The sequence below is a fragment of the Asterias amurensis genome, chromosome 1 (assembly GCF_032118995.1).
Source record: "Asterias amurensis chromosome 1, ASM3211899v1".
Lineage (NCBI taxonomy): Eukaryota > Metazoa > Echinodermata > Asteroidea > Forcipulatida > Asteriidae > Asterias > Asterias amurensis.
In genome coordinates, this window is record NC_092648.1 from 5,874,686 (window position 1) to 5,899,081 (window position 24,396).

The 24,396-nt window shown below is 38.8% G+C and overlaps 3 protein-coding genes across 4 annotated transcripts in view; 1 reads left to right on the forward strand and 2 right to left on the reverse strand.

Annotated features, from left to right (window-relative positions):
• Positions 1-12,198, reverse strand: part of LOC139943735 (RNA-binding protein Nova-1-like) — a 69,301-nt gene extending 57,103 nt beyond the window's left edge. The window contains exon 1 of the mRNA XM_071940502.1: positions 11,688-12,198. Within this exon, the coding sequence (XP_071796603.1) occupies positions 11,688-11,874 (187 nt within the window). The 5' untranslated portion in view covers positions 11,875-12,198. The remainder of the gene's footprint in view (positions 1-11,687) is intronic.
• LOC139943900 (transmembrane protein 229B-like) overlaps positions 1-24,396 on the forward strand; it is a 334,157-nt gene that overhangs the window by 257,323 nt on the left and 52,438 nt on the right. The window lies entirely within an intron of this gene.
• LOC139943747 (spectrin beta chain-like) overlaps positions 13,314-24,396 on the reverse strand; it is a 59,866-nt gene continuing 48,783 nt past the window's right edge. For both annotated transcript variants that reach the window (XM_071940534.1, XM_071940527.1), the window contains 9 exons: positions 24,106-24,350; positions 23,777-23,915; positions 23,207-23,291; positions 22,822-22,913; positions 22,194-22,298; positions 21,307-21,491; positions 18,999-19,262; positions 18,289-18,462; positions 13,314-17,201 (listed from right to left, as the gene is read on the reverse strand). In XM_071940534.1, the coding sequence (XP_071796635.1) occupies positions 16,997-17,201; positions 18,289-18,462; positions 18,999-19,262; positions 21,307-21,491; positions 22,194-22,298; positions 22,822-22,913; positions 23,207-23,291; positions 23,777-23,915; positions 24,106-24,350 (1,494 nt within the window). In that variant the 3' untranslated portion in view covers positions 13,314-16,996. The remainder of the gene's footprint in view (positions 17,202-18,288; positions 18,463-18,998; positions 19,263-21,306; positions 21,492-22,193; positions 22,299-22,821; positions 22,914-23,206; positions 23,292-23,776; positions 23,916-24,105; positions 24,351-24,396) is intronic.

Sequence of the window (24,396 nt, forward strand, 5' to 3'; positions counted from 1 at the left end):
CAAAGGTGTACCTTCCGTTTAAGAGTGTAGAGAAATGTTTTTCAACACTTGGATACAAAAAACACAAAAACACTAATGACTAAATAGACAAAGAGATGTTAAATTTACATCGGGGATAAAGAATATTAATTTTGGTTTATACCCATACACCGATGTGTGTTACTGTTAGCACTGTATACTCAGTACTTTCCCCGAGTCCTGTAAAAAATATCACAGGCATGTAACTTGGGTGGGATTCGAACTCACGACCCTTGCAATTCTAGAGCAGTGTCTTACCAACTAGACTACCGATGTTGCCCAGTAGCTAGCGTCAGTTTGAGTCCTATGTTTTGGCAGCGGGTACTTCAGTCACTAATATCCAAAGACAAATGAAGATTATCAAATCGTAAGACATACTCTTGACCTTAGATGTGTGAGTGACAGAACTTGAGTGGTCTGCCCTCATTGGCCAACCTATGCGCGTGCTTCTGTGTACAGGGCTTGAATTAGGAAGGAACATCCACAAGACTACAGGGCTTATGCTGTAGCTCAACAATTCTACTGTCAAGACCAGCAAGACCAGAGAAAAAGCTACAAAGTTTCATGTCAACTGTTTTTATGTAAACTGTTTTTATGTACACTGTTTTTATTTGAACCAGAGAATGAGGGACAACCTGGTGGGTGCATGTACAAAAAAGTGTATCAAGACATCATTCAATTCATAAAGAATGCTGCCTTCAACAATTTGCTCCAAAAATATGCAGAATTTCATGGCCATAGACCATACCATATGGACCATTAGATGCCATCACCCAGACTGCAGCTTTAACATTATGCAATTTCACTACCCTTGAAACCCAGCGCATTCCCAGATCGCATTCCCAGATCTCTTTACTTGGCCTCCCTGATAACATCTTCCCCCAGTCTCCATTTTTTTCTTCTTCTTCAATTTCACGCAATGTGTGTGTAAGATTTTACGAGCAACTAAACTCAGTTACGTGGCACCACATACAAATTGGGTACAACACATGACCAAACCAAATGTTGAGACTGGAAGGCCAGGCTGGAAGGCTGGCATAAAAGTGGCTCCCGGAAAGCAGTTTATTGATTAACACACACAAGTAGGCCTAAATGTTATGTATAAACTTGTAGTGAACAAAAGAAAAGACAACATTTTGTTAACAGTTTTGGAAAAAAAAAAGACTGAGTTTTCTGTTTGATAACTGTTTTTCAAATGTAGCAGTTACTGTAAATCTCAATTACATCAGTTCAACATGCCTGTATGCTTCATTTTAGAAAAGGCAAAGGCACCAAGGCATTTTCTCTTTGGCAAAGGGCACCCTATGAGGAAATTGTAAATTTCTACTAGAGCATTTCAAGGGCACCAAGGCAATGGCAAGGGGCAACGGAGGCAATCGCCTCCGTTGCCTCCGTGAAGTATCAGGCCTGAGTTAGTAATCGCTGTGTCAATGACGAACAAAAAAAAAATTGGAGTTTGTCAAATTAAAAAAAACTGCCAAGAATTACTCAATATTACGTTGTTCATATGGTGTATTCAGCCCCTTTCACACAAGAGCAGTTTAGCATGGGTCCCTTGCTATTCTGCGTATTTGTAAAATTTTACAAAATGTACCTCATGTGAAAGGACAACAATAGTTTTCTACTGCATTGCTACATTTTAAAACATACTGTAGCAAGGGACCCCAGTTAAATTGCTGTCATGTGAAAACCACTTAAATTGCAACAGAAGTGTACCCACGATTGTGGCTGTGATAAAACAAAGACATAAGCTGTGCATATTTAATTTATATGCTCACCATAAACATACAAATTTGTGAGCAGCTTCATTACCTCGCAGCATGTAAATCAAGATCTTCCAAATTAATGTCATAAATGTACAGTATGCGCTAATCAAATTCCAGAGATATTCCAAGGGCATTGTGCCTAGACCAATTAACTGTCTCCTGCCAGAATACACTGGTACCTTTGGCTTGTTATTAAATTAATGGACAATTACTAATTGACAGTGTATATCCATCAAGGAGACATGATGTACAAATTACATTAGGTAGAAGCAAGGAGGCTTGCAACAAGCAGTGGACTGGCAGATTGCCACTAATGGGGATTTACTGAATTATTCCAGCTACACTGCACCTTTGGGACATCGGCTGAATCAGCACGAATCTACTGTAGATAAATCAGCACGAATCTACTGTAGATAAACAGAACATGTAACGAGTGTGAAGCATCTACAGTATGCATGTAGAAGTTAAACATGAACTGTATACGTGCACTTTGTTCAACGCCGAGTTTTAAAGCCCCTTTCACATGGGAGCAATTTAGCAGGGGTCCCTTGCTAAATTGTAGCATGTTTGTAAAATTTTACACAATGCACCTCATGTGAAAGAGCAACAATTTTTGTCTACTTCTTGTCTACCATTGCTACATTTTACAATGGATGCTAAAACTAAGCAAAGGACCACAGTTAAATTGCTGTTGTGTGAATACTGCTTAATTAATCAAACAGAGCATGGCCTGATACTTCACAGAGGCACTGAAGGTGATTGCCTCCATGCCCGCTGGTCATTGCCTTGGTGCCCTTGAACACAGTAGAAATTTACAATTTTTCTCATAGGGTGGGTGCCCTTTACCAATGGGAAAATGTCTTGGTGCCCTTCCCCTCTAAAAACGAAGCATACAGGCCTGCACAGCAGTGAATGAAAACAACTGTACAGTACTTCTGCTTTCGTATCTTCTAAATATTTATATTGAATTTGACCACAAAATCTTAGTCATTGCGGTAATGAGATAGAAACAAAACCTCGGCTCACACTACAGGTACACGTAGTCACCTTTGCCTGTACACTACACCTTTGCTGGCAACTGTGTACAGAACAGGGTTACTTAGCTAACACATGCGAAGTGTTGAAACTAGAGTGACTAAATGCATGGCGATTCACTGTGTGCCGTACACGCCAGGGATTTGTCTTTTCTAGCGTAGAAGACATGGGTATCTCCTCAACAAATCCATCAGGGTCGTCCACTAAGTGTTTTCCTCTAATATGCAAATGCATACAGCGTTCTTTTTTATAAAGTATGACTTGTTTTTTGTTTGTTAAGTACAACACGCACGGCACTAGCGAAAACAATCCAATGCCAAGAGGCGAGTTGAAGCTTTTGTACACTTGTACATGAGGACAGAAGCATCCAAGTAATGATGGCAAACACTCGTACAGAAGGTTGTTAAGAAATTTACCTCAAACAGATTGGTCCATAATTAACCAGAATGACAGTAATTGCCTCCATGCCCCTAGCAGCATTCTCCCTTAACACAGGTCCAGTCCCATTCTCGCCAAGTGGTCCGAGTGGCTAATTCGGGGTTTAAAAGTAACTCTATTTTATTTGCCTAAAGATCTGTGCAAAGGGTGGCGGGCTAATGAAAGATCTGGTCCTGCTGGCCAGTTACTAAAGAAAGTTTAGCCAAGGGTAAACCCTGCCTATCCCACTGCCTTGGTGCCCCTTGGCCACTGCCTTGGTGCCCCTTGGCCACTGCCTTGGTGCCCCTTGGCCACTGCCTTGGTGCCCCTTGGCCACTGCCTTGGTGCCCCTTGGCCACTGCCTTGGTGCCCCTTGGCCACTGCCTTGGTGCCCCTTGGTCACTGCCTTGGTGCTCCTTGGTCACTGCCTTTGTGCCCCTTGAAATGTTCCAAGAGAAGTGTACAGTTCTACATTTCCCTCACTGAGATGCCCTCTAGTTTAGAAAAGCTGCCCTGCCCTTTCAAAATAATATAAATACATCATACCCTGACTCTTCCACAGAATTGAATTTTGATGTAGACCTGTTTTTATCGATTCCATAGTGCAAGCAGCCTTCTGCTAAGCGCTTCTCACTTCTTGATAAGCCAAGTATGATTCAGAGTAAAATAATCATAGTTTTAAAATAAAGTCTGACCTTGACGATCTTGCCTTTGGGCTTTGGGGCCTGGGTGAAACCACAGCTGTCACTACAGTGTGGCTCTGCTCATTTTCATAGGGGACAGTAAAGTTCATCATTGTGTATGAGATATCCAGGTTAAGGTCATGGATCAGTCAGAAATATGTTAAGATATTAGGAATATGATGAGCCTGCCATATACATAGTGGGTACTGTGACTGGATGCTTTGCAAGGAAGAGTGAGGTGGCATTTTCAACTGATTCATTAGGCAGGGATGTATGTAAAAGGTAATGCCCTATTCAAATAACAGCAACTTACATTAGCAGGGCTCCCTTACTTGATTCTTACATGCTCAAAAATTTGCACTTTGTGAGGACTGTCTAAGTTAAATCTTCTTTTAACCTACATTTTGTCAAAGGCCAGCATCCTGCCAACAAGACCAAACCTTCTGCTTTATCAGCCAGTGAACGATTTCCTTTGTATAGCAGAGCAAAATGCTATGCAAAATGTATCAGTTGCTACTCAAAAATCATCATTTGCTACCCAACCATTCAGTGTGCACATAACTTGTTCAGTCGAAATACTTTGCTATGCAAAAGTGCTAGATGAAATCGTTCCCTATCAGCCATGCATGATGACAAGGAAGGTTCTTAAAAAATCAGTGCTATACCATTTGTAAAGAGGAATATATTTAACCAATGTTACTTTGGTTAAATTTAAGTACCATACCATGTGAAAAGGGCTATGGGTGACAAATCACAACAAAGTTTATTACCACCCACGAGTACAGTTTTGTTCAAACAACATACTTAACAAACTTTACATTTAAGCCTGAGATTCTATGAAATTTTCCCTCAAAAACTTTTAACTTGTGTAAACTCTTAACAATTTCATGACTGCATACTCAAAATATTTATTTGACAATCATTTCCCCCGGTCATGTACTTTCTAAAAGTCTGCAGATAAATCTTCTCATCGGGGACTTTCTTAATCAAAACATAAATTTTGATCAAGGGTAGTAGAGTCTTCAGAGTTACTTATAGGACATCATCAGTCTCTGTTTGCTTTTCCAGTGCAAGGATTGATAGAGAACCATTGCACACCACTGAAAAAATCCTCCTTGAAAAAACATAATTAATCAAAAAGGTAAACAAAAGTCTGACCAGGAATTTATAAACATTTACAGTGAATCATGGTGAGGAAATAAATACTGGTCGGTATACATTGGCCAGTTGGTGTTGACAGTGGCACTAGTCTTTCTGCTGACAGAGAAAACAGTCTGTAGGCCTGTATGCTTCGTTTTTCAAAGGGCAGGGGCACCAAGGCATTTTCTCCTTGGTAAAGGACACCCTGTACAGTATGAGAACATTTTTAATTTCTACTGGAGCATTTTAAGCACACCAAGGCAATGACCAGGGGCATGGAGGCAGTTAACGTTCCTTCAAATATGCTTCACCTAGACTATGGAACTCTCCCCTCTTCCCAACAATCTCTAAGACTGTTCTACGCAAGAACAGTTTAAATCTAAACTTAAAACCCATCTTTTTAATCACAGAAGCGCTTAGAGACTTTATTTCATAATATGCGCTATATAAGAACTGCTTATTATTATTATTATCACCTCAGTTGCCTCCATGAAGTATCAGGCCCAAGTCTGTCACAGCTTGGCAGGCACTGCTCGTTCATCCTTATCATCTACAATCTTGTTTTCCCTCAAAACCTCTTTAAATAGGAATACATCCTTGACAACTTCTTCTTTAGATTATGATCTTGCAATAATTATTTAAAAGGGGTGTACAAACAATGGTGTTTTCCTCATTGTTGGACGGCTTGCCAGGTCTGACACAGAAGAATTTTGGTGTTACTTGTGTTTTAAAGGCAACCGCTTTGGTTTATTGAACGGATGGATTGTTTTAAATCCTACATTGTATGTAATGTAGATTACACAATAAAACTAACATGTGAAAATTTCATTTCAAAAGGCGGACAAGTTCTGAGATACCCCAAAAATCTGGAGCGAATATTTCCACGCAGGAAGAATAATCAGTAAAAGGAAAAAGAATCTGAGAAGTGTTTCTTACAGTAAACATTTCTCAGATAAAAACTTTGGGGCATAAAAACTTATATTTTTTTACATAACCACATTACTTCATTTGAAGTGAAATGTTTCTCAAAATGCTTTATATTATTGAACGCTGCAGAGTCCAATTTCATGGCTCTGCCTTACCGCCCAATTCAGCGCTTGCGATCACGATTCCCCGCTGAATTTCTGCGCTAGCCTAGTAAGCCTAGAATACCTAGTAATGTGGAGTACTTCACTCAGAAGCCAAAATTTGCTGCTAGCCTGTGAAATACACTTGCTGTAAGCACAAAATTCCCTGCTTCCGTAAGGGCCAATTCTGTGCTTATGGTAAGCAGAGCCATGAAATGGGCCTTGTATGCTTCTAACCAATACATTTATGTTGCCATTTATTTTAAGAGTGATTACCAAACTTACTAACATACCTTCCTTTAAAGCCATTGGACCCTTTCGGTACAGAAAAAAAAAAAAAGTTCACAGATTTACAAATAATTTACAGGGTTTACAGAAGGTAATGGTGAAAGACTTCTCTTGAAATATTAGTCCATGAAATGCTTTACTTTTTGAGAAAACGGTAAAACAATATAAATTCTCGTTAACGAGAATTACGGATTTGTTATAAACACATGTCATGACACGGCGAAACGCGCGAAAACAGGAGTAAGTTTTCCCGTTATTTTCTCCCGACTCCGATGTCCGATTGAGCCTAGATTTCCACAGGTTTGTTATTTGATATATAAGTTGTGATACACGAAGTGTGGGCCTTGGACAATACTGTTTACCGAAAGGGTCCAATGGCTTTAAGCACCAGCAAAATTTCATTAGTTTTGCTTTCTGTGCGTGGACACTAAACAAATATATCTATGCCAATCTCTTGCAGTGAATGTTATGAATTCCATGCAGCCACTGAACCTGGCATCAAAATTCAGCGATTTGAACATTTTAATCTCCATGACTGATGTAGATAAGGAACTATGCTGTGCACCTTTATCATTCAACAAGTATTCTCCCTTGGGGAACCAACCACCCCAGGTTTTTCCTTCTTCTTTTAAGGCATAACACAATCTAATGAATTATTAAACCAGAGTATTGACTGACCAGCTTGGGTTTTGTGGGCTCTCTGTTCATTTGTAAGCCTATAGGAGAACATGAGTAGACACATGGCAGCATCAATAAGAGGGATTATTCACATATATTGGGAAAGACTTGTTGGGATTTTGTCTACGTTTTATGCATCAATAAAGGCTTTAAAACCAACTCAATATTCCAAGAGAACGGGCCCTTTGTTTTTTGGGGAATCTCACATATTGCAGATGTTTAGTATAAGTTAGGCCCTAGATGGCTTCTGACTGGCTCTTTGAACAAAGATTGACCATGTAGGGAGACCGCCAACGTAGGCCTACATTAGATAGCTCAGTTGGTAGTAAGAGCACCGGCCTGTTAATGCAGGAAGTCACAGTTCAAGTCCCACTGTACAAAATGTTTATTTTTCAACCCCAAAATTTATTTTCTTTTATTTAACAAATGATTCATTTGTTTGGCAACTGTCCATGGATCTTTTAATATAAAAAATTAAATCATCCAGAAAAAAAATACACACCAACAAACTAATGCCCCCGCTCCCTGCATGTTAGCACAAGCAAACAGATTGTGAGGCTTTACAAGGTTTCACAAACCGACCTTCGCTCCATCATAGAGCAAGGGTTTTATATGTACACCGTTGTTGTATTTTGAATAAAAACTACATAGGTCAACCATGGAGGTAGGATTACCTCCATGGGTCAACCATGCCCCAGAACTGCAAATTTATGGGCAAATAAAAATCCTGATTCTGTCCAATGTTTACCCTAGCGCTGGTCAGTCCAATTGTGATGCAAATTAGGCAGGCAATCAGATTGAGTCAAGCTGCCTTTGGGAGCAGGGTCCATGGCTACAGTATTTAAGTAGAGCCTCCAGATAAAAAGCAATGATTACAATCTCTAGTCGGCCACATTTGCATACTGTACATTGTAAATGTAGATGTGTGTTTAAAGAAAGACAAACTTGCAGTCTACAATGCAATCTGATGGTCAAAATGATTAACGTAGTCTGTCTGCAGGGTGTATGCATTCTAAGCTGTTGTTCAGAGGAGTGTACGATTATAATTAACATCGACACTTCCATGTAGCCATTCTCAGACAGTTTGTTACATTTGCATTTTGCAATTAGGCCTAATACGGAACGCTCCATCTAAAATCCACACATAGGCCTACAATGTGAGCCCCCTGTCACACGAAAACAATTTAGCAAAAATCCCATGGTAAATTGTAGCACGTGGTTGTACAAAATGTACCTCGTGTGAAAGGACAGCAATTTTGTCTACTGTCCAAGTTCTCTTGCAAAATCTTGTCAAACATTGCTTCATTGTACAACCATGCTAAAGATTTTTTTTTAAACAAGGGACCCCAGTAAAATTGCTGTCGTGTCAATAGCAATTTGGATTCAAAAGTTTGCTTTTATTGTAGGATGGGAATTAAAATCATACAATATATTAATTATTGATAAAACAGAGGCTTTAAACTGAGAATGACTTCCTATTCCCAGTACAACGTGATTTCAATTGGATTCCAGTGTTTTATGCCAATTCATAACCAAGACCAGGTGACTCAAAGTAAATAGATTGTACAGTATGTAAGCATGAACCATGGAGGTAATTCTACCTCCACGCATGAACCTACGCATTTATGTTTATGAAACTGTGTACAACCGTTAAAAGTTGCTTTTGATGGCTTGCCTTTTTGCCCATGAACAATGAAGGTTGAGTTGGTGGAATATTAATGAGTTGCAAATCAACTGTGAAGCACATGCGGAGACTGAATTGAAAAGAATGTGTTGTTCTCATTTGAGAAAATATGGCTTGTCAGTGAACGATTTCCATTGTATAGCAGAGTAAAGTGCTACACAAAATGAATCAGTTACTACTCCATATTGGCATTCAATGTGCACAAAATAAGTTCACACTAGTTTTGCTATGCAGAATTGCTGGACGAAATCACCCCTTGCACATTAAAATTTGAAGGTTTTGAGCACAGAGAAGACTCTTTCATGGGACAGCTTTATTGTAATAAATAGCAAATGTAACACCAGGTTGTCAAAATAGACACTGACAATGCTGCAAGGCGCTGGCATTACAAGTTAATACTACGACAGAAGAATCACTGAGCTGTGCTAAGCTGATTCCCTGTACATATGTGATACTAAACTGTCCTGATAGTGGGGGAAGCAGGAACACAACAATGATCCTCTTGTGCCAATAAACTGCTTACAAGAGTTGCTCCCTCCAACAGGTTGGACCAACAACAGGTATAATCCTTATTGCTCTTTTATGCACAATGTAACTGCCACACCACATGTTAATATGGATAACAGCATGCTTTCAATAGCACATGTAACATGTAACATTGCATGACTGTAAATTGAACCCTTACGCATACACTATTGACCATTCCAAGACAACCCATCTCTTTCATCCAGGCCCTCCTTAACACAACCAGCTCATTATAATCTCCAATTCAGAGATATTGAATTTATCGACTGGCAACAAGAAGTAGCGCGATAGTCATGCTGCAGTCGGCAAGTTCCTGGATTTACGTTCCTTACTAATAGTCCATTGTCTGACTTGCTGTACACTGAATGTCCACTGCAAGTCATCAATAATATCTGTTCTCGCTGAATGCTTTCCATTGATCAGGGGCTGTGGTAACAACAGGTTGATGACGGCATTACAACCTGAGTTTAAATTTACTACACACAGCTTAGTTGATATCACGGCTTCGGTGTAGAGAAAAGAACTCAACGATACAACCTGTTCTTTTATTATTTTTTTTGGAGGATGTAGCAAGGAAATTGAAGGAAAAAAAGTTGACAGAAACTGTAACGGTGTAGGAAATGGGCATGCCATGAACTGCATCACAGGTTTACTTGTTCAATGTATCAAACTTCACCTTCTGTCTGTTGAACTAGAAGCATTTCCTGATCAGTTGAGTTTATCTTTCCAACAAAATCCGGACTCACATTTCAAGGTACAAAATAAACATTAAGGCCTCTTGCAAACTGTGTGTCCATTAGTATGTTCTGATCAACAAAAATGGATGCAGTGTGTGTACACTGTGTGTTCAAGGAAGATGCGTGTACCTTGCTCTATGATATTGCAATTAGTGGAACTTTCACAAAGTATTGACGAAAACATTCACTTTGACTTCTGGCACTTCACACCAGTTTGAGACTCTTAAAGTTAAGTTATAATACACATTCATTAACAATTTGTTTCAAACTTTTTTTTTTTTTAGCTGGTGTGCATCACTTGTGTTTTTAATAAAATAATACGTTGCTTCATTCGTTCCTGAGTAATTCCTTACATACTTTAAAATCATCCGTAGTCATTCCTAAACCCTTTGATAAAAGACCCTTTGTTGGGAACTAAAAAAATCAACAAACTGTTGTATAAGGAAAATTGTTGGCTTGAGACAGAATCGGACCAAATGAACAAACTAAAAATTATAAGATCTTCTTGAAAAGGGGAATTTTTATAATTTTTTGCATTTATAGGCCTACTTGGTTTAACATTTTTTTGAAAGCGGGTCATAAGGCAACATATATGCCTCTTTATATATCATGGCGGCTTGGCCCATACTGTTTACCAATTACTGACCACATCCTTTAGTGGCCCACGAACCTACAGAGGAGGCACAGCAGTCCAGATGTTGAAAAATATCAAGACACTTTACAGTCACAAAATTGAGACTTCAGCACAAACCCAGTAAAAATATGGAGGGGGGGGGGGGGGCGACAGTTGTCATAAATTGTAAACTGAAGCTGAGTGTTCAGATGTCGAGTGTGACAGGGGTCCTATATCAAAAATGGTCACTAGACACTGTGAGTCATCTTTCTCGATGGTCCAGTTCATGTATGATGATTCCGGACTTGGTTGATAATGGACGAGATTGTTGCAACAACTAGACTACAACCATGATTGATAACATCATGCTTGAATTGCTGATTGCTTATTACAATTTATCAAGTTTAGATGTACCTGGTAACAAGGAAACGACAGTCAACGCTGACAGTATGCATATTACAACATTTACCATTATAACCACAGCCAGGGATATGAATATTATACAAACATTTGATTAAGGTACCCCACCCATCACATTATGTATTTTTTTACAGGCCTCCCTTGCATACTTGAGGATTATGTAACTGATTGATATAATTAGTTATTAGTAATTACCAGAGTACTCCTATCTCATCTGTCTTTCAATGGGTAGGGCCTACAGACAGTAGAACTAAAACCACACTATCATAATGTATGATAAAGTTCACTCTGCTATCAATGATCATCGAACAAACCTCACCAATACTTAATATAACACTATAAACAGGAGGAGAGTAGAAAGCATCTGCATTTATAATAATTAACAATTAGAGCCTAAAGATAATGAATTTGATTCACTATGGACATTTTTTTTAGGGGGGTGGGATTTTAAAATTAACATTCTACAAACTACTGCAAAAACTACAGTAAAGCACAACGATATAACGAAGTATGGTGTATACCTTGTACACTCAAATGGGTCAAAATTAATAATTAACTATAAAATGTTGATTAATTATTCAAAAACACGTAAATCATCACGACGCCAACTACTTACCATTGCCGATCATGGCGACTGTGTGTGAACGTTTGGATACTCCCCCTTCGATGTCTCCTTCCAACGGCCTCTTCCTGGAGTCGACAACATCTCCATTAAGTCCCATATCGATGATAGGTTGCCCAACCACACTATGCATGGGGTGCATTGGCCCCAAATTAGCTCCTACAAATTCGGCAGTCGCCATTTTCAGTTCGTCTAGCCTGCGTAAAGAGTTTTCAACGAGCAACCCGTTGCGCTCTAGAGCAACGTCCGACGACCACCAACAGAACAGTCGGTGATTTTCCCCTCAAAAACTCTCTGATAAACACCCGGTCTATACACTGAAAGCAACTCCTGAGGACCTAACGAACAGATATAATGCCTTACATTCGAAATGGTCTCCCGAGGATGTCCAGTTTGACACTTTGGAGGCAGTCAGGGAGAACAAAGGTGTAAAATCTGGGCTTAGTTCAGCAGATGCGGTCTGTTGTTTTCATCACCATTCGCGATAGACTGCCGGTTGGTCGCGGTGTGCACAACAAGTTGCAGGCGGTAATCATGTGGCGTGTGTAAGGTGCATACAAAATGCATGGGGAGTCGGTGGTACGTGATTAATGCAATGCGCATTGTATTATCATTGGACGAATGAGGGCGCGGACACCTCTCCCATTCGTTTCAACTCGTCACGTGTGCATTTTTACAGCTTAGTTTTTTGTTTACATTTGGAGGTGGGACAAATTTACTGAAGTTGTAAATCATTAACTTGCGTTCTGAATATCATTTTATAAGTGCTGTTTATATTAAAGTTGGGTGTGTAACATTGATACTGTAAAACACACTTGAAAAATGTTCCCTAAAATCCTTTGACCTGTGGTGGTGAATTAATCTTGTGTTTAATGATGTGATGGAAGTGACATTCAAGATCCTGCAATTTATAAATAATATCACCCTGGCATTCCATTTTCCAAGAAAAACAAATCTAAAAACATTTCCCTTTCAGATTTAAATTCATTTCATCCCAACACAAATTATTGCGCTTACAATATTGCTGGAAATAAGTCATTTCATAATAACTTTACTAAATTTATGGGATGGACAGTGTAGTAAAAAGCTGAACACAAGTTTAGTTTTTATGAATACATCTTTAACTTTCGGGCACAAACTTTCAAAGTTCACAAAAATTTATGCAGTCGGAATCCATTTCATTTGACGAAATACCAAAAGGGTTTTTCCTGAATAAAAACCATAGAGAAATTAGCTGGTCAGTTGTGCTTACCATGGAGTTCTGCACTAACAGCACCCTGTAAAGCATGCAAGTCTATCGGCCGTAAGCGCAGAAATTTGCGGTAAAGCAGTGCCATGAAATTTGCACCAAGCAAGTGAGAGGTAAAAATTAAGTCTGTTCATTATAATGAAAGACTGGTAGTATAAAAATAAACAAACCTAATCAATAAAACTCAATAAACTAAATAATTGGTAGCCGATTTCACGAAACTTTAAACAACTGCGTAAGTCCACTTGCGCAACGTTTATGGCGTAAGTTGCACCATAATGTTGTGTAAGTGGACTTACGCAGTTGCGTAAAGTTTCGTGAAATCGACTGCTGAACTTCATAATAAAGAATATCACTCTGAACACAAAGTGTGGTTTTTTCATTATTTTTTAATGGCATCATTTATTGAAACACGATACAAAACAGTGGTGTGAGAGAGAAAGAGTAAAATAATTTGAGCCATCCATATTTTAAGTCAATCCTTCAAAGACTGTGGCACCATAGAGTTGAAACGTTACCATCAAGCTTCAAATTAATGACACGTTCTTGTGGCGGCAGAACTTTGTATTTTACGCCACACAAAGCTTCATCTGTTTCTAATTCCAGCTTTAAAATGTTGAACACATTTCAAATGTTACATTCTGTTATTCTTGTTAGATTGCATCAACAACTGTTCCATTTTAGTGGAAGGAAATTTGGCTATAGATATGTTTCATTGTAGTTTTTATGGGAGGGGGCTGGCTGAATAGGTCAGATTTTGAATTGAATGATGCAAAATTCAATTGAAATTTCCTTCCACCAAAATGTTGTTTCTCTTTATTTTGGATGCCATGGTACATTTTGCTCTTAATGAGAAGAAACTCCCTCAAGGTAAGCCCAAGAAAAACTCCCACATCATAAGAAAAGAAAGATGATTTGAGAAAAAGATAACCAATAACAATTATCTTAATAGAAATTAAACACATGATGTTTTGTTATTCATGCAAATATCAAATAACTTTTGGCAAACGAAAAACAACACTTGTAATGTTTGTTTATAATTTACAAATCGGGTGCATTTAACACATACAAAATTGAATACAATTTGTAAAGGTACCTGTAGGCACCTGCAAAATAAAAAATGCGTAAGTTTTTTTGGGGGATAGGAGGCTTAACAATGGAATGACGGCAAAAACTTGATATAAGTTGAGGCAAAATATGAAATATTTACCAACCATCTATGAAAACAACTTGATTAAATCAAAAGAGTTTCCAAGTAAATAAACTTCAATTGGAAATGAAGCATTTATTTAGCACTCTTTCATTTACCAAAATCTGAATGAAACTATCCCTTACTTCTTACACAGAATTTAAGGTGAAAAAATCACTTGATTTGTGTAAATTTGTCCTCACTGATGATTGGCAATTGTCTCGATACAAAACAAAATTTAAAGTGTAAAAGGTAACTGTTTAATTGAAATCAATTTTTAAACAAAATGCTGTAAGTTTGTTAGCCAATTAGTGACAATAAAAGTTTCAAATGCCATGGTCAGAAAATAAAAAATTTGCATGTGTATCACATACATTTAGGGGATTGTCGTTTGTTACTGATTATGCACTTTTAGAACACCATTTAAATTCATGTTACAGCTAAGTCTTATTACACCAGGCAAACAAAATCAAAGTTTTTTTTTTTGCTGACACTGAAATCTAACTGTAAGAAACCCAGACTCTGATGCTTATCAGAAATTTCATAACCTTCCCAAATTTTATTCTGCTTTTACGGAGAGGCAATTTCTATTTTCTACTTTTGAGGAGAAAAAGACAACAAAATAACCAGAAATATTCACCAGCTGAAATGGAAGCGTAGCAGCTTTATCCAGTGCCAACCATAAAGAAAAATTGCTTCTTAAGAAATGAAAACAAAAAAGGCTTTATATACTCATTTAACTGCTAAATATTCACATGCGAATGAAACCAATAAAAATAGATACCTCCATAATGTTTTAACAAGATGGCGGCATCAAACTAAATTATTCAAGGATTTTAAAACTTAAAGAATATTGTACTTTTATAACGCTACTGTTCACTTGGATGTGATCTATGGAATACCAGCACAATCACTCTCAATATGTACTTAAACTTGATTTCAACTTGTTGGATATTTAGAAATGTTTTACATGTATAGAATGAAGTGCCTTTGATCACAAAGTTTTCACTACATGAGATTAAGATCCCTCAGCTACAAATTACACTACGTACGGCAGGAAGTTATCAACGAATCTACCAAACTGACATTTACATGCGCAATGGATGAACCATAGGAAATCAAATTTAAAAACCAATCTTACAGTGGTAGCCCAAAGTGCAGTCTTTTTTACCAAAGATTTCACTACATGTACACAATTCTATTTAAGTCAAGTATAACATTAGGGGCATTGTTAGGCCGTTATATTTACCAAAGTCGTTAGCACTGTTTTTAATTATTTTCACATTTAGCTTGTATTTTCAAAGATTTTTTTCTTCTAAGGACCCTTAAAGAGGGCCGTCTATAAGTTTACACAGTCACAAACATTACAATCGCATTAAGACAATATTACGTAAATAAATTGCAAGGACTGAACTATTGATAAAAAGTATTATTATTCATCACATTATAATGCGCTAATGACTTGTATATAGTGCACAAGCTGTTCATTCTCTCATTCCACATCTACAGATGTGTAAACACTGCCTGCCATTAGTCAAAAACAGCATTCACTTGGTAATTACACAAAGTGTCGGTTTTATGTTGCTGATAAATATACATCACAATGAGGACATTTATTATTGTATCATGCTTGAACAGTTGCGATTTTTACCCATACACCGATGTGTGTAAAGCATGTAGGCATATCACTCGGGTGGAATTCGAACCCACGACCTTTGCAATTCTAGAGCAGATGTCTATACCACTAGACCAACATTGCCCGGTAGCTGGAGGCAGTTCGAATCCTACATTTTAGCAATGGGTACCGCAACAATTGTATAGATGTTAAATTTACATCTAATAAGTTGCAGCGTCGTCTAACTTTCATTAGCGGTGCAGTTTGGGCTACCACAAGGCGCACTATTGACTTGTTATATACTTACAGATATATAGAAGAGCATCTACAAATTTTACAATTTCTAGTTTTTTGTTTTCTTAGTGTAAGAGGCTTCTAATTTTTAATCAATGAATACAACTATCTTCTCTCCTGTCTGCTTCAATGAAGCACTCTCTTTGTATCATATGCCAATTCCTACACAGAGTTACGTCATTAAACTCCATGCAAGAAATGCCAGTTATTTTATCACATCATACACATGGCTTGGCTTTCCACACCGCTTTCACAAAGGGAAATTGAAGCTACACTGAAAACACACGGTAAAAGTACTGCCAGGAATACACAATACACAATATAGCAGCGTATTTATAATTACTACCTGTCACTACAAACTACAACCTGACGTTTCACATCCCACCTTAATACAAGATGTCGCCATGTGTATACTACTCATTATTTCAATCCATGACTGGAATACAAAATGCGCGACCAATGCTGGGCTTGTTTATATTTTGTTTCTTCAGTTTGCACTACCACCATGCCGATAACAGGGGGCTACTGCACATATGCCAAAGGCCTAAAACTAACTTCCAAGTTTTTGTGAATAAAGGTCCGGTGAAGTTTACATTTCTTTGGCTACAACAATAATCAAGTACACTTTCATGATAAGAACATTCATTGTTTTTTTAAAGTCCAGCACAGAGAAACAAGCTTAAGCAGTACTTTATTTTTATTTAAAATTCAGAAAACGTAGAGATTATAACCACATTGGTGCAAAAAAGAAGACACTGTTAAATAGTACAGTGACCCCTGAATCCATCCAGGATGGTCAAATGCATTAGTTTATGTATTAAACAGCAAATTGCAGTACTTTGTAATATTTTTTTATTTATGTTTCACTAATACACACCAGAAACCCTCATTCACAGGAATATTTCAAAGATATTTACTTAGTTTTGTTTGTCCCCGTCTGGCTTTTCTTCCAGCGCTCATTTCTTCTTGCCGAGAGTGAAGAATCCACCTTTAGCTTTTGGTTTGTCCTTCTTGCCGCTTGAGCCGGGGTCTAGGGGCATCGTTGAGGCTCTCTTCTCTCCTGTCTCAGTGCCTCCTGCCGCTGTTTGGATGCAGCCGATCCAGTAGTTCACCTCATCGTCATCCTTGGCTTGGAATAAGTACTCAATACCACCAGGCAATCTGAGTCAAGCAAATAGTACATTGAGAAATTGAAAAAGTGCACAACAACAAATAATATCTTTACAGAACCAAAATTTCTTGAACAATGTTACACTTTTAAAAGCATCAAAATTGCAATTATCTTCTTTAAAGGGATGTCATACCAATCAGTTATGAAGTATTGTATTACTAAAGCAAAGTATAACTTTGTTTTGGGGGGACTGTTCGTCCTATATCAATGTGATGTAAACAATACAACTTAACCAGTGGAGATTTCATTTCAAAAGGTGGTAGGGTTTTTGAAATGTTGCTGAAAATCTGGAGCCGTTACGCCCACGCAGGAAGAATAATCAATAATTGGAAAAAACAATTTGAGAACAATTCATGCAGAAATGTTTCTCGGATTGAACATTTTTTTTTCCCATCTCTCTATTTCTCTAAAACCACATTCCTTTGAAGAGGAATGGTTTCTCAAGACGTTATTCACTACCAACAGCTGTAGTGCTTTTTATCAAGTAGGTTTTGATGGTCATTTATGTTTTGAGTGATAACCAAAGATATACCACCGTTTATTTTATTATTATGAGAGATTGCCTACCATCACCAGGCTACTTCATGGTGAGGGCTACACTCAACTAATTTGGGCTATCAACCCAATGCAACGACCACCAAGGGTATGTTGCCACCAACTCCTGGGGCTGAAACAAGGTTACTCCCTTCACAGTACGTAGGCATGAGTCAATAGGAGCCTGGCTGGTAACGCAGAATGAACTACCTTTCCAACCCTACCTTTAAATCTTATATTCAACAAGCATACTTGTACCTCCATCTTAAGAAACTTTCCAATGACTGACGGCCGAGTCACACTGCAGCGATAACGAAAACGATAACGATCACGACGCAAAGAGAACGCATTCTATTGGTTGAATGAGCGTGTGCGTATTCTGCGTGGAGCAATTCAACCAATGGAATGCGTTATCTTTGCGTCTTGATCGTTATCAATTTCGATATTGCTGCAGTGTGACTCGACCTTTATGTCAGACAATATATTGACAGAAACAACAGTGGGTTGTGATTGCTGCCCATCATTCTTGCATCCTCTACTCACTTGAGTCTAAAGACGTGCTTCTTCTTGGTGTAGTCCTTGGCTACTTCAACTTCGGCGCTGGTCAAGTCTATTGGAGGCTCCTTCTGGAACGTAATCTCTTGTAGTTTTGACTTCTTGTCTTTGTAGAAGGCTAGCGAGATACCATGTTGGACTGCATAGACTTGGGTCCATGATCTAGAAAAAAAGAATTGAAACGATCCATGGTTTTATGTTTTGTTGGGATTCAAATTCTTACACAGAGCAATTGATACATTGAGGATATTTCCAGGGAAAGAACAATCCTGTTTTTGTGATAAACATTCTTTGAAGTCGGCTATGGCAATACTGCTTAATGAAAAAGTTTGGCACATTTCTTATTTGCTTGCTTCCATTTACCAAATAAATTGCTAACTTCAAGAGCCAGTCAACATTCTGTTTAAAAGCAGCAATACAGTTTTGGTTTTTTGTTTTGCCTCGACAGCTTGACACATAGAAGGTGGACAAGTCAATATCACAATGCAGGCCTCACAATGCTTCCCGGAGGCAACAAGGGCGATTGCCTACATGCTCCCTGGTCATTGCCTTGGTGCCCTTGAAATGCTACAGTAGAAATTTACAATTCCTCATGGGGTGCCTTTAACAAGGAGAACATGCCTTGGTGCCCTTGCTCTTTCAAAAATGAAGCATACATGCCTGACAATGTATTGAAAAGGCGCAACTCCAAAACTCACCTGTTGGATGCTTTCCTGTCCAGAGCTTCCCAAAGGCGTTTCCTCAGCAGGAAACCCTCTGCCTCGAAAGAGCTGTCATCTCCTGAAGCCGTTACAGCCGCTGCTGATGGACCTGGCTCTCCCTCACCATTAACTGCTCCAGCGTCTTCCTTGTCTTCACCCTCGTCAGCGGGCTCAAAGGTGACAACTGGAGTGGGTGGGGGCGGTGCAGATTCCTCCTGGGCGATGTCCTGGGCTTGTTGTACCATCTCCTCAGCTGCTTGTCTAAAAGTATCAACACAAATGCAAAATGTTATCAAGGGAAACAAACTGAAAGACACACTTTCTGAGAACACCTGGGCCCAATTTCATAGAGCTGCTTAAAGGCACTGGACACTATTGGTAATTACTCAAAATAATTGTTAGCATAAAAACTTACGAGCAATGGAGAGAGCTGTTGATAGTATAAAACTATGTGAGAAACGGCTTCCTCTGAAGTAACATAGTTTTTGTGAAAGAAGTAATTTCTCACTAAAATATTTGAATTCTTGAATTCAAGGCATCTGAAAGCACACAACTTGTGCGACAAGGGTGTTTTTTCTTTCATTATTCTCTCGCATTTCGACGACCAATTGAGCTCACATTTTCACAGGTTTTTTATTTTATGCATGTTGAGATACACCAAGTGAGAATACTGATCTTTGACAATTACCAAAGGTGTCCAGTGCCTTTAAGCACAAAAGTAGCTAAGCAAAACGAAATTACGCTTACCAGAATAAGGTAATCAGCCAAATTACAATGTCACAATTACAATTTGTGACTGGTATCATGCTCATTTCTGCTTCACAGAAAATTGTTAAGCAATGTTTTCTGTTTAAGCAGCTCTATGGAGTTGGAAGCAAGCAAGACTAAAGATCCAACTGATCATGTGAACAAATTATTATCACTATTTCAATTAACTTCTGGTAATGAAACCAAGGATGCCTCATTAGCAAACTTAATCACTGTCACTTTACCAAATTTGACTAGCTACCATCACTTATAAGCTGTCAACTATGCTCATGATTTTGTTATAAATAACCCTTTGTAAATTCACTTCATTTATAAGAGTGGATGCTCCATCATGATGCCATGATAGTTTTAGAAACACTTTATTATCGAGGCAGTTAGGCTTGGCGAATCGGCCGGGAACTGAGAAGCCTGAGGAAACCTGTACACAAGAGTGCTTGCTATGTGAACTAGAAACATGGCGATCGACCCCTACTCTTATTTTACATGGACTACCAATCCTAGCACATGGGATCGATGGCTTTATGTCCGATCTGAAGCAATTATGGTAAAGTATCTTGCCCAAGGAGACAAGCATCGTGACCAGCCCGGCCAGGATGGGAACCCACACTCTGAAAACAACAGAACTTGTATACAGTGCACTACACAAATTGGTCACAACGTTCCACTATATTCATCCAAGCATGTGGATTATAATCCTTTCACATAACAATTTTGAGTGAATTCGAGTTTTGCAGTGGAGTTGCATGAAGTGCACTAGGCCACACAGCCACAATGCTCCATTGTAATTCCAAGCATATGGTCATGTACGCAAAGTTTTTCAGTTCACAAGCCCGCAATCCAGTGTTCAACTAAATTTATCCAAGCATGTGTTCATAATCCTAGCATGTCAACAAAAAGAAATGAAGCTCACGCGGCTCATGGGGGTGCTATTGTGTAAAAAAGTCTTAGTGTTTGTACCTGCCGGCTAGGGAAATATGCAAAAGTAGTTGCTCTTAAGGTAAGTAGAGTGGCATAGTATGGAAATATTGACTGCTATGAGGGGCATAGTTAAAATTCTAGGCCCAAGGTGATGTCAAAACCATGACTATGCTCGAAGCAATCTTTCTTAACAGACACTGGCAATAGCCATGGTTTTGACATCACCGAGGGTCTATAATTTTAACTGTTCCCCGATTACTAAGCAGTCAATATTTCTTTTATATACCGAATAAAGATTCTTCTAATCAACAACACTCTAACTATACTATGTCTGCGAAGAAAGGTCGCGCCGTGACACGGAACGCTAGTCGTACATTCTACATATCAAAGTTGCGTTATTTTTTAGTCAATTGACTATGCCCCGAGCAAAGTCACTATGATGTCATCTTGGTAGAAAAAGGGGGGCATAGCTGTTTCCATGACTCCATTTTTAACCAATCTCTACATGAGGTATATAAACTTCTCTATTAGAAAACTGTTAACTTCCATGTGTCATGAAGGTATCATGCAAGTTGAATCCTACAGGCAAGGCTTCCTACAGCAATGGTAGACCTCTTACCTAATCTCTTTCTGCTCCATGCGAATACGTTCCTCCTCCTCCTGCCTCTCTACCTCTAGTTGCTCTTTCATGAAGTCATCTACAACCTTGTGCTTCAAGGAAGGCGACTCTCTCATTGGAGGTGATTCCTGACCGGCTGCTCTCCTCTCCTCATCTTGTCGACGACGCAGCTCACGCAACTCAAACTAAACAAAACAGAATATTTAAATAACTTGTAATTTAAAGGGCGTCAAATGATTCAAAAACAGATCACAAGTAACCACAGTAAGGGGTGCGTTCCACTTGCGCAAACATATCGCAACTGTTCACACAAACATTTTTGTTCACTGGAACGATTGGTTGCGCAATTGGTGATGTCAATATGTAGTGAAGATGGTGACACCGTATGTAGTTTTTAGTTATATGTGGGTTTGTGCTGAATTGAAGGTATATTTTAAGTCCATACCATAGAGTTATATATAAGAACTAGAGGGCGCACGGGTGATGCTTCTTGCACAAAGGCGACGGGACCGCAAGGAGACACGCGTGCGTCATTATGTACGGGCGTTGAAGTACACACGTTGGAGTTCGTGTTTATTGAACGCTACGCGATGCTGTTTTGTTCAACTTACAAAATGGCCGCACAAACATACGCTGTGGGATGCCAGTTATGTCAACTTAGAAAATGGCCGCCTGCGCGTATGCCAGAGCGCGTGTATAGGCCAGTGCACCCTCTAGTTCTTATATATAACTCTATGGTCCATACAGCCTGCCCTACAAGATGGCCACTTTCTTAGCAACAAAGAGGTTATTGGTTACGGTCTGTAGTTGTGCATGCTGTACTCTTGTTATTATTGTTTGACATCAGTGATAGCGGTATAGCAAGAGGGTCAATGGTATGTCCTTACCGTGGTGAGTTTCTCCAAGGCAATGAATCTGTCTTCTTGGGCTTGTAGAGCTTTCTCAAAGGCCTCGTGCTTCTTGATCAACTTCTCTACCTCGTCAAGGGAATTCTACAAGGGAAAAACACATATTAATTAATTAATAATAATAATAATAATAATAATAATAATAATAATAGTGGCTTATTATATAGAGTATAGCGCTCAGGTCCGTCATGCAGTGACGCTTAAGGCGTTTCAACATTATCACCTAAAATCTTTCTTAACAGACACTGGTTACCAACCAAAATTCCATAAAGTTTACATTGTTGCAACAGGTACCCACTCAAGTTTTGCTTAGCAAATATTTGCTTAGCAGTATATTTTGCTTAACAGCTTGATGAATTTGGGCCCTGAATAGTAAGCAAAGATCTCCAGTATGTTCATGTCAAAAAAGGGAGACCTCAACCAGTGGAGTTCAGGCCTGAATGCCTTGTTTTTGAAAGGGCAAGGGCATAAGGGCAAGGGCATAAAGGAACTTTGTCTTTGTAAAGGGCACACCTATCAGGAAATTTGTAATTTCTTCTTGAGCATTTCAAGGGCACCAAGGCAATGACCAAGGGGCAGGGAGGCCTGGGAGTTAAATATTACTTACTCCATAGTCTGTATTCCTCAGGTATGCTTCCTGACTGATCAGCCATGCTTCGGCAACATGGGCATCTCGAGCAAACTGGTATACCTCAAGAACTGAAAGGCAAACACACAAAAGTCAGACATGTCAGAAGTAATTATAAAAAAATTTCAGACTGAAAATAGGTCTGCGATTTTTTTTCATAGAACTCAGGAAAGTACTGAATATACAGTGTTTACACACATCGGTGTATGGGTAAAACAAAATAATATTTTTTATCCGCAGTGATTTTCACAGTTAAGTTTTTGTGTATATATCTACAACGATTGAAATAAACAGTGGTTTCTTATTACCAAACGTATACAATCCATTTAAGGATTTATGTTAGTCTTTGCCATCATGTACTTACTGAGTTGAAGGAATTCCCAACGGTGTTCCCATTCATTGATCATGTCCTGGCGTCTGGTTCCAACACCAACCAACTTTCCATGGATCTATCAGGACAACATTAAAACCATTCAGAATAATACATCATACATTAGCAGAAGTAAACAACTGTCAACTGATAACTTAACTCAGGAGACTCTGCAAAGGAGCATAAGGTTCATACAACCAAAGCAAAAGTAAATACACAGACAAGTCTGAATCTTATATCAAATAACAAACCACAAGGGAAACTAATTGGGTAAATTTTATATGTTTTGGGGTTGCTTACTGCCAACTTTTGCGCTTATGATCACCATTCTTTGCTTACATGGCAAGCGCTGAATTTCTGCACTAGCTGTGTAAGCAAAGAATGCCTAATGCCCAATAGGCACAAGCTAAAGTTCCCTGCTAACCCGTGAAATACGCTTGCCGTAAGTGCGGAGTCCCTGCAAGTGCCAAATATTTACTTATGGTAAGCAGAGCCATGAAATTGGGCCCTGTTTTTTCTGCATCCAAAGTGACAGTGTACACCCAGAGATATTTCATGTCTTACCTCTTTGCTTGCGTAGTGGTTCTTGCCCAGCATCTCTTTGCCTAAGTTGAAGCATTCAGTGAAGCTGTCATCTCTCGTGTCAATCTCAGCCTTGACATTCTGATGTTGGTTCATCAGTAGCTCAACACCCGATACATCCCTGCAGGAAAAAAAAACAATCAATTAATAATAATGGGTAGTTATGTAGCGCACAAATCCTAGGTGCTAGATCAAGGCGCTTGTGAATATAAAGCATTGAGTTAGAATCTGAAAACAAACTTAAGTGGGATGAATATCATGTCTGCTTTTTTATCTGACTTTTAGAAGTAATTAAAATAATCTTAACACACCTTGCTCTCTCCTGTGATGTGATCTGGAGGATAATATCATCCATCCACAGCATAAGGGATCTAACCATGTTCAAGAATCGGTACAAGTCGCTAGTGTGATCCAGCTTGAGACTACGTCCTGTGATGTCCGTCTTCAGGTTGTTCCAGGCGTCCAATACTTCCTGTTCCCGGTTGTTGATCTCTCGTTCTTTGTCGCCGGCGTAGGATGCTCTCAACCTCTGCGCCTCTTCCTGAACACCCTCAACCTGAGAAACATCAATTTAATACTGTTAGAATAATAATAATAATAAT